Here is a 14,802-nt window from a genome sequence, read left to right as displayed (position 1 = left end):
AAATTAAATGGATCAGATTTGATGATGGTAATCGGATTGAGGAGTAATAGATGTAGTCGGAAAGTGCATTGTTGGAAACATCAAGCATGGCGGGTGGATGGAATCGTTGTAGAAAATGGAACCCGGAATGGAACCAGTGAAATTGTTCTAAGACCAATTAAAAGGCAACCCGCCGCGCATTACGTCGTGCCAACAAGCCTGATGACTTTTCCTTAAGACGCGTTCCACCTTCAGTGACTCTGACAAACTCGGTCCAATCCACCATGCAAGTTTGAGCAAAACCTCATTAAATGCTTCACATCAAAGACTTTGTCTCCGAAAAACACCCTCACTAGACAAAGAAACTCTCTTAATTCCTCTGGCAATGCGCGATGCGTCAACAATTTCACCAAATATCTGAAATCGTACGCGCTGTGAAAAGTCACTTAGCTAACGATGTTGTCGCAGACCAAACCGGATGACATCATCAGTTCTGCGAACCAGAACGAGTCGATCCCAAAGTCACGATTCTTCTCAAAATCGATGCCCTGGCGACGCAGCAACTCGACAGAGTCGTGGGCGTGAGCGTCACGCGTGACGTTGAAATCTCTGAAGTTGAATTCCCAGATGAAGGCGTTGGAGTTGCCGAGGATGGGAAGGTTTCCTGCGTTGTCAGAAAGGGTGAGGCCGATCTGAATCAGGTGGAAGCGATCCATGTTGGCTTTGAGCACGACGTAGTGCGTGGCGGGTTGGCAATGATGGAAGGAGGGGTTGCAAGCGTAGAAGTGTACATTTATGGAAACCTTTCAATTCGATTGTCATCATCAAATTCGGTTCATTTAATTTTTTTATTATTAAATTGAATGAACCTAAATGGTTACTACCTTTTTTTCATAAACTTATGTGAAGGCGAAAGGAGTTTCACTTAGGCACTTTAGTCTTAGTCTATTTTATCAATCGGCATGAGTTTATTTTTAGAAGATACAACCACATACAAGTATATGTTTGAGAAACCGTTTATGATATGAAAATGGCACTTTCCAACGGATCAATAATCTATCTTTCGCGTTTGTTTGTTCGATTGGTATGGGAACATGCACCACCGCACAATGGCTTTAAACTCAAACATATCCTAATTAAAACCTGTTAAAAACTCGTTAAAAAAAAAAACAATACATATTTCCTAGACATGAACGCAGAAATAACACTCTCATTGCTTTTGAGAAAATCTCTCTTACATTTAGCAAATCAGTTTCGCAAACACAGCCTAAATTAAATTAAGATTTGGTTCAAGAAAATCAAGATTGAGTTGATTTTAACTGAGATATTTTAAACAAATAAATAAAATAATGATACAACTCAGTGCGAGGTTATTTTATAGCTTAAGAGATCGTTCCTTCCCGTGTTGTATACAATAAGTGATTTTAGGTTACCTTTAGATCCATAAGGGTAAGGTATTCCTTATTATAAACTACAAGGGTTGTTTTGATGATATTAATTTGATGTGATATGATTAGTAGATAATTTTATTTTTGATGGATATGATGATGAATTTTATTGTTAATTGATGTTATGAAAAAATATGGAGGATGTCAATTCTTAAAAGACATTCGAGTTTATAAAAATAAAAGGTTATTTTGATGATGTAAAAAAAGTTGTTTTGATAGTAAAAATATTTTGGTTAAATGTGGCTGATGACAAAATTTATAAGGTTAAACATGATTCTTTTTCTTATCAATAAGATAATATTTATTTTTAATTCTTAAAAATACTTTTAATTTTTTTATAAAAATATGTTAGGTGCAGTTTTTATTTGATGTCATCACTTATTACCATTTAGATTGAATAACATATGAGTGAAACATTACAACTATAATAGTATGAGCCTATAAAAGAATATCATTCTTAATGACGCACTACTCCAGTTTCGTGAAATTTAAATAGGATTCAATATTCCGTAAAAAAAACATAGGATTCAATAAATCACACAAGTATTATTTTTATGTTTTAAAAAATATGTGAAGTTTTCTATCTTGTTGTTAAAAGAATATAAGTTAATAAAAAAATATAGCAAGTTAAAGTTTAGTATTAGAAAATTGTTACAAAGTTATAACAAAAGCGAAGTATTTTTATTTCATAAGATGAAATTGTTAATAATATATTTATTCTTCACCATTTCCTCTATGTTGAATTTTCTAAATTTGTTTAGTAATTGAATAATTTATTTTCTTGTAGAATTTTTAAAATCATTTAAGTTTTTTTTTTCAGATTTAATACGTGCTTCTTTATTGGATACTGTGTTCGGAAAACTAAAATGTAGTTCTACTGTAACTTGAGAAAACCATACAGCCATACAGTAATGCATCCAGTAAAAAATAGTTGTGTTTTCTAAAGTCTAAACCAAAGCTTGAGAAAACCATAGAAGGAAAAAAAATTCACGGTCAAACCATACTATCATAGTGAATACCATTTCTTTAAATTTTAAATGATGATTCATTGTTTAATTTTTTATTGAAAATTTTAAATTTAACTCAACTAACTTCATATCTTTTTATGCTTTTTTTTTTTCATTTTTGAATCGAAATTCAAAACTATTTTTGACTAATTATTTTTTAATTACTTTTAAAATGTCAAAGATGGAGGCCAAATAAATTTTTTGTGGACCTCAAACTCAACGATATAAATTAAATATTTTAATATATTAATTTTAAATTTGTCATTATACTATTAAATATATTATATAGGTTAATAATGTATTAATCAAGTGGTCGATGCTATGGCTAAATATGCGATGAATGAAGATTTTAATTTTTTCATGTTTTTTATTTTTCTTCTAGTGTTGTTGTTGATGCTCTAAGAGTTGATAAGTTTTACTAGAGGCTTTTAGCAAAAAAAAAATATATATATTAAAAAAATATTATATTTTTAACATTATAAAATATATTTTTATTGTATTTTCAAAAGGAGGAGTTTTACTAATAATTTATTTAAACATAATATGATAATAGTTACTTAAAACTCTTTTAATTTAAAGAGAGAACAAATACTATGATTTAAAAGTAGCATTATGTGAGTGCAGATGATAATTTCATTCTTGATTTTTTTTGTTTTTCACTAGAGTGTAGCACATTTTAAATCATGGTATATATATACGGTTTAATTGATTTATTAATACAAAACTTTAAATGGAGAAATAGAACCTTAATTAAAAACATTGGAAAGAGCTTGGTTATTTAAGTATGGATAATGTTAGATGTTACGAAAAAGTGATGCACGAAACATGCACGAATGACGTGGTTAAATATAAGTCATCTTTTATTTCATTTTTAAATCACTCATGTATTGTCATAAATTTTTCTGATTGGTTTAATTCCTTTCGTATGTGTTTTCGTACTACACGCATTCCTGGTAAAAAAAAAATAGCATTGTTCTTTAAGTATATATCTGTAACGAACGCGCTATAAAATGGTGAGTATGATTGTTTTTTACACTTCATTTATCGCCGTTTCAAACTTTCAATTCCTTGACAAATTGTCAAAATTAAAGCATATTCGCCACGTAACCTTAGAGCCAAAAGTCTTATCTCGGTTTTTTTTTGACAGAAATATAATGTCTTTTGACAGAAAAATCTTATCTCGATCAAGAAATATAAATAATGTCTTTTATGAATATAAATGTTTCAAATACCATCTCCAACAATCGTAAAATTAATAATAAAAAATAAGTAAAATTATATTTTTTGTCCCTCAATTTATCTTCAAATTCAAATTTCGTCTTCCAGTAATTTAATTTACAAATTTGATCTTCCTACTTTATAAAATTGTGCAATGTTGGTCCTTCAGGTCACAATTGGACGTTCACCATTAACAAGTGATGTTGACTATCACGTGTCACGTTCTTATTGCATGATGACTGTCACGTGTCATATTCTGATTGAATGTCAACTCCATGAAAGATGAAACGAATTGTTGTTTTTATTGACCAATCAGAACATGACACGTGACAGTCATCATGCAATAAGAACGTGACACGTGATAGTCAACATCACTTGTTAATGGTGAACGTCCAATTGTGACCTGGAGGACCAACATTGCACGATTTTATAAAGTAGGAAGATCAAATTTGTAAATTAAATTACTGGAAGACGAAATTTGAATTTGAAGATAAATTGAGGGACAAAAAATATAATTTTACTTATTTTTTATTATTAATTTTACGATTGTTGGAGATGGTATTTGAAACATTTATATTCATAAAAGACATTATTTATATTTCACGATTTTATAAAATAGGGGGACCAAATTTGTGAATTAAATTAATGGGGGACCAAATATGAAACTGGAGATAAACTGGGCGACCAAATTTACAATTTTACTTAAAAAATATCAATTTTATGATATATTGGATTAGACTTTTAAAAGACTATTTTAGTATAAAAAATCTTATAGATTTTAAAAATTATGTAAGAATATTATGATTAATTAAATTTTTTTTACTAAGACTTTTATAACAATGTGAATTTCAGTGAATTTTTATCATAAGAATTTAAAAGATTTAAAAAAGCCTTATAGATTTATAAGATTTTAATTATTTTTTTTATGAATGTTCAAAAACACATTCAAAATTACAAAAATTTGTGAAAAAAATAATAAAAAATAACAAGGTTTTGATAAAAAAAAGTAAAATCAATATATTTTTTTTAATCTTTTATTAGTTATATTCATTCTAACTTTATGTTCTTCTATAATTACTTTTCTTCCAATAGCATCTTCTCATTCTCACTTTTGAATTCAATAAGATTTAAAATTATATGTTGATTTTCTGAATTTTTTAATTACTATAATTATTTTATGATAAATCTAATGACATGTTTAAATGAGATACAATAATAAACACATATTAGAAGGGAGTAATGAAGGTGGAAAAAATTGATAAGTGGATTATGGAATTATGTGACTAACAAAATTAAGAATGTCAATTTCGAAAATATTGCGTGGAACATGTATAAGAAAATTATAATTAATCTTAGCACATAAGACACATTAATTTAATTTATAAAATAAAGGAAAAAGTATAGAGAAAATGAGTATATTTGACATTTTTTCTTCTAAATAAATAGGAGAAATAAATAATATTAAAGAGAAAATAAAGTATTAGGATGAAATAAAAGAAAATCTGATAACCAATAAAAAAATAAAGAAAAAAGTCAAACAAAATTTTAAGGATTTGAGTGAAATTTTTTTATATATATTTAATACTGAAAAAGTCTAATAAAATACATCAAAATCATTCTTAAAAAATAATCTATCAAAAATTTTATATTTTCAATATCAATTTTTTTATAAGTTATAAAAAATTCTAATTTAATATCGTCAAATTTTGTTATCTTTTTTAAAAAATCTTAAAAATCTTAATTAAATATCACAAAATTTATTTATACTATTTAAAAATCTTAATTAAATATAATAATACTTTTTTATAAAATAAAGTCTTTTAAACGTTATATATAATTGGAACATCTGCCGAATTTGAGAAAATGGGAAATTGTTTTCGTATATTTAATTTTGTAAATTACGTACACGTTGTTTTTTCTATTTTGAATATTCATGTGACAAATACATATATGTGCCTTTTCGAATATATTTTAAAAATAAAAACTGTATTGTACTGAATGAACTTAAAAATGCGGGTTTATAAAAAATATAATCAAAAGATAATTATATATAACGTTAATTATTAATAAACACAAAAAAATAAATTCTATTTTTTTTTTCGTTAGACGAAGAAAACATAGTCAAACACCCAAAATGATTAAACTAAAGCTAACAACCCATCCAAAAAGGACCCATGATTGATTAGAGAAATATTGCACGCTTCAAAATTGAGGAACCTAAAAGAAAGGGTAGAACCTAGTCTCTAAAGTATGCTCATGCTTCGTAACAGTGCACACTATAGCTTCCCACACCGTAAAAGTGCTGCTACTTTAATCTCCAAAGCAATAATCATATCTAACGCATGATTATTTATTTGTACCAACTAAGGATGCACAATTATGTTCATTTCCATCGTCCTCTGAAAGAATGTTAATGGCAATCAAGGAGTTTGACTCCTCTTAAATTCTTTAATTTTCAAAACTATAGGACTCACTTGTTTTTGGTTTCTCTAAACATTATACCAGTACATAATAAAGTGTAGAAGATCTTGATGCAACGAATACTTTAACCTAATAATCCCTATGACAATTGTAATACAAAAAGGATTACGGTAAATTAAAAGAAATAAAGTATAAAAGTAACAATGATATGTTGATATTTTCATTTTTATTTTACCAAGTAAATTTTGTGCCCAAAAACATTATTGTCCAAATTGATATGTCACTGAACTTGCGGGCTTCTCGACGTTATTTTACCATATAAAACTGTTTTTAATAATGACTTTTGTGTGTACTTGTTTTTCAAACCGTCTCACTTATAATTAAAAAAACAACATTGAGAAGTAGTTCGTGGTTGGTTTATTAATAGATTAGATATATGGTTAGTTACTAATTATAAGTTCTATAAATTGAACGTGTATTACACATTATTTTATATCTTTCTCATTTTTATCAATAACATTTGATTGTTTTTTATCGATAGATATTAATTATTAGTTTTTATAATTGAAATGATCAAATTTATGACTTTTTTCATTTATTTTCTTTTTAATCTTCCAATCAACCTTATATATTTAAGTAATGATTTATCATAGTAATGATAACTAAGTGTGTTTGAATAATACACAATAATTAATTCTACCCATAAAATCACGATATTATCATAAAAAAGAAAAACTAAGTATTAATTTATTAATTGTTTTACCTTTATCATGAAAAAAATATTATTTTTCACTATGAAATTAATCCAAACATGACAACATAGAGTGATGAACAATAGTTATACTAACAATGACAATGGTATTAGATTGTTAAGAGATGTAATAACTAGACAAGAGTGGATAATGAATGTGAGAATGATTATATATAACATGGGAGATTAATAATAGTGATTAGAGTGACAATAATAGTGACGAAAAATAAAATGATGATCAATGATAACAAATTAAATGACTAATTATGAGTGATACTACTAATAATGATATTAACACCATATGCATTGTTAATAAGTTATTTTTTTACATTAAGTTAAAATTGTTTCAAAATAAGTTAAAAAGTTAATATAACACAATCTAATTGAACACATTTTGTTTTTTTAACTTTCAACTTCTTTCTCAATTTTTTTAACTTATAATAATTTTTCAACTTCTTATATATTCTAATCAGAGTAAAAATGTGTAAGTATTTTAAAATAAAATATGTTAAATATCTATGACTGCCTGAGATTTTCTTTATATATAATAAAAGTCAATCAAATTTGAAGATGGAAAGTTGCCTAGCTTGGACTGTCATTGCAAAAGTTAGTCAAAGAATAATATGGAGATCTTTCCTATGAACTCTCGAGTCACGTGTATGCATGGAAAGGTTTCACAAACCATGTGAGTCCTTTGTCGTTTGGGACTGCATATGTTCTAAGGCTTGGGTTGTTTATTCATTAAGTGGCATGCAAGGTGAAGTTCCAAACATGGCGATGGAGTTATTTTAATATAAAAAAGTAAGGAGACATGCTACAAAGTTAGAGTGAAAACTTTTTAAATAAAAGTCTAGTGATAAATCTCCGAGTAAAACCTTTTTTATTGATTGTATTAAAACAAAGTGAAAAAACCTAACTTTTCACCATGATCAATAAATTCCACGTTCAAGTTGGAAACATTTAATCCCACATGGGAGTGGGACCGGATGAATATTAATTTAGTTTACTAAAACAACTTTTCACAACTTTGAATTGTTAATTATAGATGGCAGATAGAGGAACTAGTCCTCTTGAATGCATTAAATTGATTTAGGATGCGTATGTGAAATTGTTTAAGTACAACTTTAGATTATCCGAACAATTATTAATAAGGTCTAATATGTAGATAGCTGAGTTATTTAATCGTGTTGATATAATTTTGATATCTTAACAGTGTATATAAAGAAGATTTTGTTGATTTTTTTAATATTAATTTCTGACTCAAAAAATTAGTCTTGCAACTTCTAACTATAAAAATATTTTATTTCAAAAAGAAATTATTTGAAGAACCTGATATTGTATGAAGTTATGTTTGGTTTATCCTTGAGTAATTATTCACACCTATATATCTGGTTTTAAATCAGATTTCAAATGAAAGTGATATTAGAATTCTTTTAAAACTTAAACTTGTAAAAAGTTCATTCAACCTTATATTTTCAAATTTAATCTAAAAATGCATTAAGTAAAACATTTTGATCTGTACCTTAGGTTTTTAAATATAATTTTTTTAATTCTCCAAATATAAACTCAATAAATTTAAATCAAAATAGTATTAAGATTTAAATATATTTTTAATCCATCAATTTTTTTTTCATTCTTAAAAAATATTAATTTTTAATTTTAAAATTTTTAAAAAAATTAGTCTTTTCTGAGTGATTAAAACACGCTAATTTTGTTCTGTTAAATAAAATGACAAAATGAATAATTTTTCTTATAATGATTAGAATAACATATTTTAAGTGATAAAAATATATTTGAGTCTAATATTATTTAAAAGATTAAGTTGTTTAAAATTAACAAGTACTTCTATAATTTATAAGGACGAACTATATACTGAATCAAAGGAGCAACAATTGCTACCTGCTACTTTCTTATACCATGGTGGTTTTGGTAGATTGCTGATTGTTTGGTTGGACATTAGAAATTCATAATCACCATTTTTATTGTTTTATTTTTTCTTCCCAAGGGAGAGAGAGAGGCAAAGAGATGGATCATGATTGAGAGATGGAGGTAGTCAGGTAGAGGTGTAGTATTTGCATGTAACAAGATTGAACAGTGGACACCTCTCCTTATATATAAGCAGTTTTATTATTTTTTTATGTTTTTATTTAAAATAAGTAATTTTTTATTTTTTAAAAAGTAAATTTTATCTGTTTCCTACTAAAATATTTATATAATTTTTTTTAAGTTTAGACAAATGACCCTATATCATGTGTTTTTATTAGCTTATCAAATTCAAAAGCTATCATGTAGCCTTAGGGGACGAAGGGATTGCTTTTTTGGTTTTTTATTATTTTGCTTTCTACTTATTGGGCCTCTGAGAGGAATTGGGTCTTTTGCCGTTTAGGGAACAAATGACCAAATTTAAGGCTTTATTTGCTTGTTTCAACTGTTCTGCCTTTCTTTTTTCTGAGTAGTTCTGGCGGTTTTTTTTTTTTTTTTTCAAAATGGGAATAAAAATGAGAACTAATTACCAAGCTACTAAAATGGGTGACTTTTGTTACGAAGTAGGAGGCGCACTTTTTGTTTGTCCATAGCAGGAGGTTCATTTTGTTAGGTTTATCCTCGGTTTGACCGATTCTAAACATTTTTATTAATAAATTCATGTTATTTTTTTACTCAATTTAGCATCAGTTACACCAACATAAAATATTCGTTTAACATTTTTAACTAGAAAGCAAAAAATTACCTTCATTTCTATATACTTTATTAATCTTTATTTCAATTTTTAGTTAAGATTATAAAATATAAATTAAAAATAAAAAGCATATTATAATTATAAAGTTTACCATGAAACCAATTATATAATAAAAAGTTAAACAATAAATCAAACACTATTACAATTGAAATTTTATTTTTTCTTCATTTTAAAATATATTTGCTTAATAAAATAATACATTTTATCATAAGAGTCTAACTTAATTGGTTGAGTTAAATATAAATTATCGTAAATCTTATAATTTGATTCTTATTGATAAAAAAATAATCATATTTTAGATAAAATGATATTATGACTAAATGTGTCTCCTTTATTATAACACAAATATATAATAGAAATAAATTGAAACCTAAAATATGTGTCACCGGAATACTTGAAAGAATTATGTACAAGTAAATTTTAAAAAAGTATTATATATATAAACAAATTAAGGTTTAAACAAATTTTTTTATTACAAAAGAAATAAAAATACATACTCATATTACTTCACTCTTTGTTACTAATAGCAAGTATCCAATTTTTTCATAATTAATTATACATTTATATTTATGATAAATAGTCTCATCAATACAACAAAAACATAATTGATTGAGGTGAAAATATATGCTAAATACTTGAAGAATTCTCCTACAACAAGACAAACAAAAAATACAAGATGTAACCGCTTCCTATTTCTTACATGGCAAACAAATCATCCATTTTGATAAATATTTTTTGACGAACCTATTATGGTAAATAGTTTTAATTTTTAACTCATTTTGATAAAAAAAAGCCATTTCTGGCTTCACTTGTAGGAAACAACAACAAATTTTATTTTTTAGGTTAGGCGTGTAGCTCGTACGCTTTTTCTTATCGTCATTATTCAAGAAAACCAAAAGACAAAAATCTAAACATTCAGGATACTGCTTGAATAATTTTTCCTTGAGGGAGGAATCATTATTAAGGTTTATCATAAGAAACTTACAACAAACACCACCCAAAGAGACAAAAAAGAGAGATTGAAAGGAGTGTGTATCTTAGATTGTACTGTTTAAATCGCAGATTAAGTGAGTCAGAATTAATCAAAATGCTAGTTTATTTAAATGTGAGTTTATTTAACTTGTATGTTCAATCCACAAGTTACATTTTTAATATTATGTAGTAATTTTATTGAATAATTACTATTTCGTGTTTGATAGTAGTATATATTGATCTCTTTCTTAATATTTGAATATTTATAATTTATTGATGTAAAAAGTTAGCGGTATTAAGTTTTTGATCAGTGTAAATGAAGTTTTTTTTTTACTATTTCATTAAACGATACATATTTTCTTATATTTTTCGTTGAAATTATGTTGGACATTTTAAAGTTTTTGTGAATTGTTTTATATTCTTTTGGGTTTTAATATTTATATTTTAAATTTCAAATATTTTATTATTAGTCTCATAGACTAGTCCATTAATTTAACATGCAAATTAAGTGGGTTAAACATAGAGTAGACAAAACATGATGGATCTGATATGTGAGTTTGTCTGGTCCAATCTATTTAAAGGAATCAGGCTAAATAAAATCAGATTGACTCATATATATCTATATAAAAGTTAAACAATATTTATGTTAAAATATAAATAAAATTATCGTATCCTTATATATTACTATTAATTATTGTGTTTATTAAATTTTATAAATATAAAATATGCATATCAAATATATGACTTCTGATATGAATATATGTATTATAAAAATATATTACTAAATAAAAAAGTGAATAGAAAATTTCATAGTTCTCTCAATATGTCCATAACTCCTCACCATAAACCAAAGCCTGAGGAGTATAGTATAAAAGAAAATAAGATACAGTATAGTATTTCATGAGGGAGTATATATAGTAGATATAGCCATAGGTATAGATACAGGTAGTAGTATTATGGAAGTTATGAGGGAAGAATATAGTATAGATGTAGAAGTTGTTCCCTTCAAAAAAAAAAATGTAGAAGTTGTTATGGCCTCTTCTCCCATTAGATCCGTCTCTAAATTCACAAAACAACGGTTCCGACAAATTATGAAAATAAATTTGTAACTTTGTAGGGTTGAAAAGTAATTACGCACCTAAATCCAAACACACACATGGCGAAATATTAGAGGCCTTCTAACATGCGAGGAGAATCTGGTGGGCCCAACCCTTGCTCAAACTCAAGCGCATTATCCTATCCAAAAATCCCATGTTCCATAATGTAACGCTGCTTTTTTTGTGGCCTGAAATGCTGTCTCAAATTTCATGGATGACATTCAAATCCTCTCAAAATTACCATCTTTTTCTTCTTCTCAAAAACCCTTTGAAAAAAAAAGATCTTCTTTCGCTGTCAACCCCCAAAACCACACCACCCATGCTTCTCACAGTTTTTTCCCGTTGCCATTTCAGCAACTGGGATCACTACACCCCAAATTCATACACACCTGTCAAATACTCTGCAGCCATCTGATAAACTTTTCTTGCATCATGGATCATAGACTTCATCTTTTTTCTGATGCATAGCTATCTCTTCTCAGCTTCTATATTATAATTTTGAGTTAATTCTCACTTACATTGAAAGTTTCATCAATTGTATCTCCTGGACTTGATAATGAGCTGCATGCTATTTTATGTTTAGCTTAGCTTAGCTTGTTGGTTTAACATGGTGTGGATGGAAGTATGAGTTGGACATCTGTCCTTTGCCAATCCCATTTTTTGTCACTGCCAAATAATCCACCCCAAAGCTCTGAATTGAATGCAAAGTTCAATGTGCAGGGATTGTCTTTACTCAAGAGATGCAAGAGCATGGAAGAATTCAAGCAAGTTCATGCCCATATTCTAAAATTGGGTCTCTTCTATGATTCTTTCTGTGGCAGCAATCTTGTTGCCACGTGTGCTTTATCCAGATGGGGCAGCATGGAGTATGCTTGCTCAATCTTCAGGCAGATTGAGGAACCTGGTAGCTTTGAGTATAATACCATGATTAGAGGAAATGTCAATAGCATGAATCTTGAAGAAGCTTTGTTGCTTTATGTTGAGATGCTTGAAAGAGGAATTGAACCTGACAACTTCACCTACCCTTTTGTGCTCAAGGCATGTTCTCTATTAGGTGCTCTCAAGGAAGGAGTGCAAATTCATGCTCATGTTTTTAAGGCAGGTCTTGAGGGTGATGTCTTTGTGCAAAATGGCTTGATCAACATGTATGGCAAGTGTGGGGCAATAGAGCATGCTAGTGTTGTGTTTGAGCAAATGGATGAAAAGAGTGTGGCTTCATGGAGTTCCATCATTGGTGCTCATGCTAGTGTGGAGATGTGGCATGAGTGCTTGATGCTTCTTGGGGATATGAGCGGTGAGGGGCGCCATAGGGCTGAAGAGAGCATTCTAGTTAGCGCGCTTTCTGCTTGCACTCATTTGGGGTCTCCTAATTTTGGAAGGTGCATACATGGGATCTTGTTGAGGAACATTAGTGAACTCAATGTTGCTGTGAAGACTTCATTAATTGATATGTATGTCAAGAGTGGGAGCCTTGAGAAAGGGCTTTGTGTATTCCAAAACATGGCTCAGAAGAATAGATATTCTTACACTGTAATCATCACGGGGCTTGCCATTCACGGGCGTGGTAGGGAAGCTCTAAGCGTTTTCTCTGACATGCTGGAGGAAGGTTTGGCACCAGATGATGTTGTCTATGTGGGTGTGTTAAGTGCTTGCAGTCATGCTGGTCTTGTCAATGAGGGTCTTCAATGTTTCAACCGCCTGCAATTTGAGCATAAGATTAAACCAACAATTCAGCACTATGGTTGCATGGTCGATCTTATGGGGAGAGCTGGGATGCTAAAGGGGGCCTATGACCTCATAAAAAGCATGCCAATTAAGCCTAATGATGTGGTTTGGAGGAGCCTTCTTAGTGCTTGTAAGGTACACCATAACTTGGAAATAGGGGAGATTGCAGCTGAGAATATTTTCAAGTTGAATCAACACAATCCCGGGGACTATTTGGTGCTAGCAAATATGTATGCAAGGGCTAAAAAATGGGCTGATGTGGCCAGAATCAGAACAGAAATGGCAGAAAAACACTTGGTGCAAACACCTGGGTTCAGTTTGGTTGAAGCAAATAGGAATGTCTACAAGTTTGTTTCACAGGACAAGTCTCAACCACAATGTGAAACCATTTATGATATGATTCAACAAATGGAATGGCAGTTGAAATTTGAAGGTTATACGCCAGACATGTCACAGGTGTTGCTTGATGTGGATGAAGATGAAAAGAGGCAGAGACTGAAACATCATAGTCAGAAGTTGGCAATTGCTTTTGCACTAATACAGACATCAGAGGGATCTCGCATAAGAATATCAAGAAATATTAGGATGTGTAATGACTGTCATACATATACTAAGTTCATTTCCGTGATCTATGAACGGGAAATTACTGTAAGAGACCGCAATCGCTTCCACCATTTTAAAGATGGAACTTGCTCATGTAAAGATTATTGGTGAATTTCATTGCATTTATGCATAAAGGGTTCTTATGGGGGTAGTATTTTTTTTCCTGTCTTGACATTTCCCACACATATTTGTTAGTTATATATATTGCAGTAAATAGACAACTACCTGAAATAAGATTGGACATTCTGGTAAATTTGAGCATCTTTTTCTACCAATGATATTGCTAATTTGCTATCCATAGCACATAAACAAGACAAGAAAATAGGTTTTGGTTATATTCTTTAACATATACTACTTGTTATAGAAATTGTAGGCACATCAGGGTAAGAATAAGCGAAGATTTCTGCAAATTGACAAATTTTATGTCGCAACTTTTTTCTTTCTTTAGGCTATAGAAGAGTAGAAGACTGTCATATAAATTCTTGGTTTTCAGAAACACAAAGCAGTTGGAGGAAGAGCACCTAACTCATTGTACTATTTTGAATTTTTGGACCTTTCGCCCCCACAAATAATACTCAAAAGAATTTGTTAATTTTTTCTTTTATATGATACTCACAAAGAAGTTTGTATTCAATGATAAGTAGTGTTTATCTTGTTGCACTTGATGGTAGTCTTCACATAAAACACGGTAGTAATATAAGAAGAAAAAGAAAAGAGTATTTGATGTTTCAGACTACAACATTAATATGAATTATTGACCATTTTTTATTTTTAATGTGTTAGGTTATTTAAAAATTATAATAGAGAAATACAAGTCAAGAATAATAAGAAAAATCCAGGCTTA

General features: G+C 28.8%; 1 protein-coding gene and 1 pseudogene across 1 annotated transcript; one reads left to right on the top strand and one right to left on the bottom strand.

The window, feature by feature from the left end:
* Positions 1-7: 7 nt before the first annotated feature.
* LOC100816559 (probable CCR4-associated factor 1 homolog 11) lies at positions 8-1,424 on the bottom strand (annotated as a pseudogene).
* A 10,374-nt stretch (positions 1,425-11,798) lies between these two features.
* LOC100816034 (pentatricopeptide repeat-containing protein At1g31920) lies at positions 11,799-14,211 on the top strand. The gene has a single exon (XM_003533402.5). The coding sequence runs from the start codon at positions 12,255-12,257 to the stop codon at positions 14,067-14,069; it is 1,815 nt and encodes a 604-aa protein (XP_003533450.1). The 5' UTR covers positions 11,799-12,254; the 3' UTR covers positions 14,070-14,211.
* Positions 14,212-14,802: the final 591 nt, after the last annotated feature.

This window comes from Glycine max, chromosome 9, assembly GCF_000004515.6.
Source record: "Glycine max cultivar Williams 82 chromosome 9, Glycine_max_v4.0, whole genome shotgun sequence".
NCBI classification, from domain to species: domain Eukaryota; kingdom Viridiplantae; phylum Streptophyta; class Magnoliopsida; order Fabales; family Fabaceae; genus Glycine; species Glycine max.
This window is presented reverse-complemented; position numbering and strand designations above follow the sequence as displayed.

Coding starts and splice junctions, on each gene's coding strand:
- LOC100816034 (XM_003533402.5), top strand. CDS start 12,255: ATGAGTTGGACATCTGTCCTTTGCCAATCCCATTTTTTGTCACTGCCA.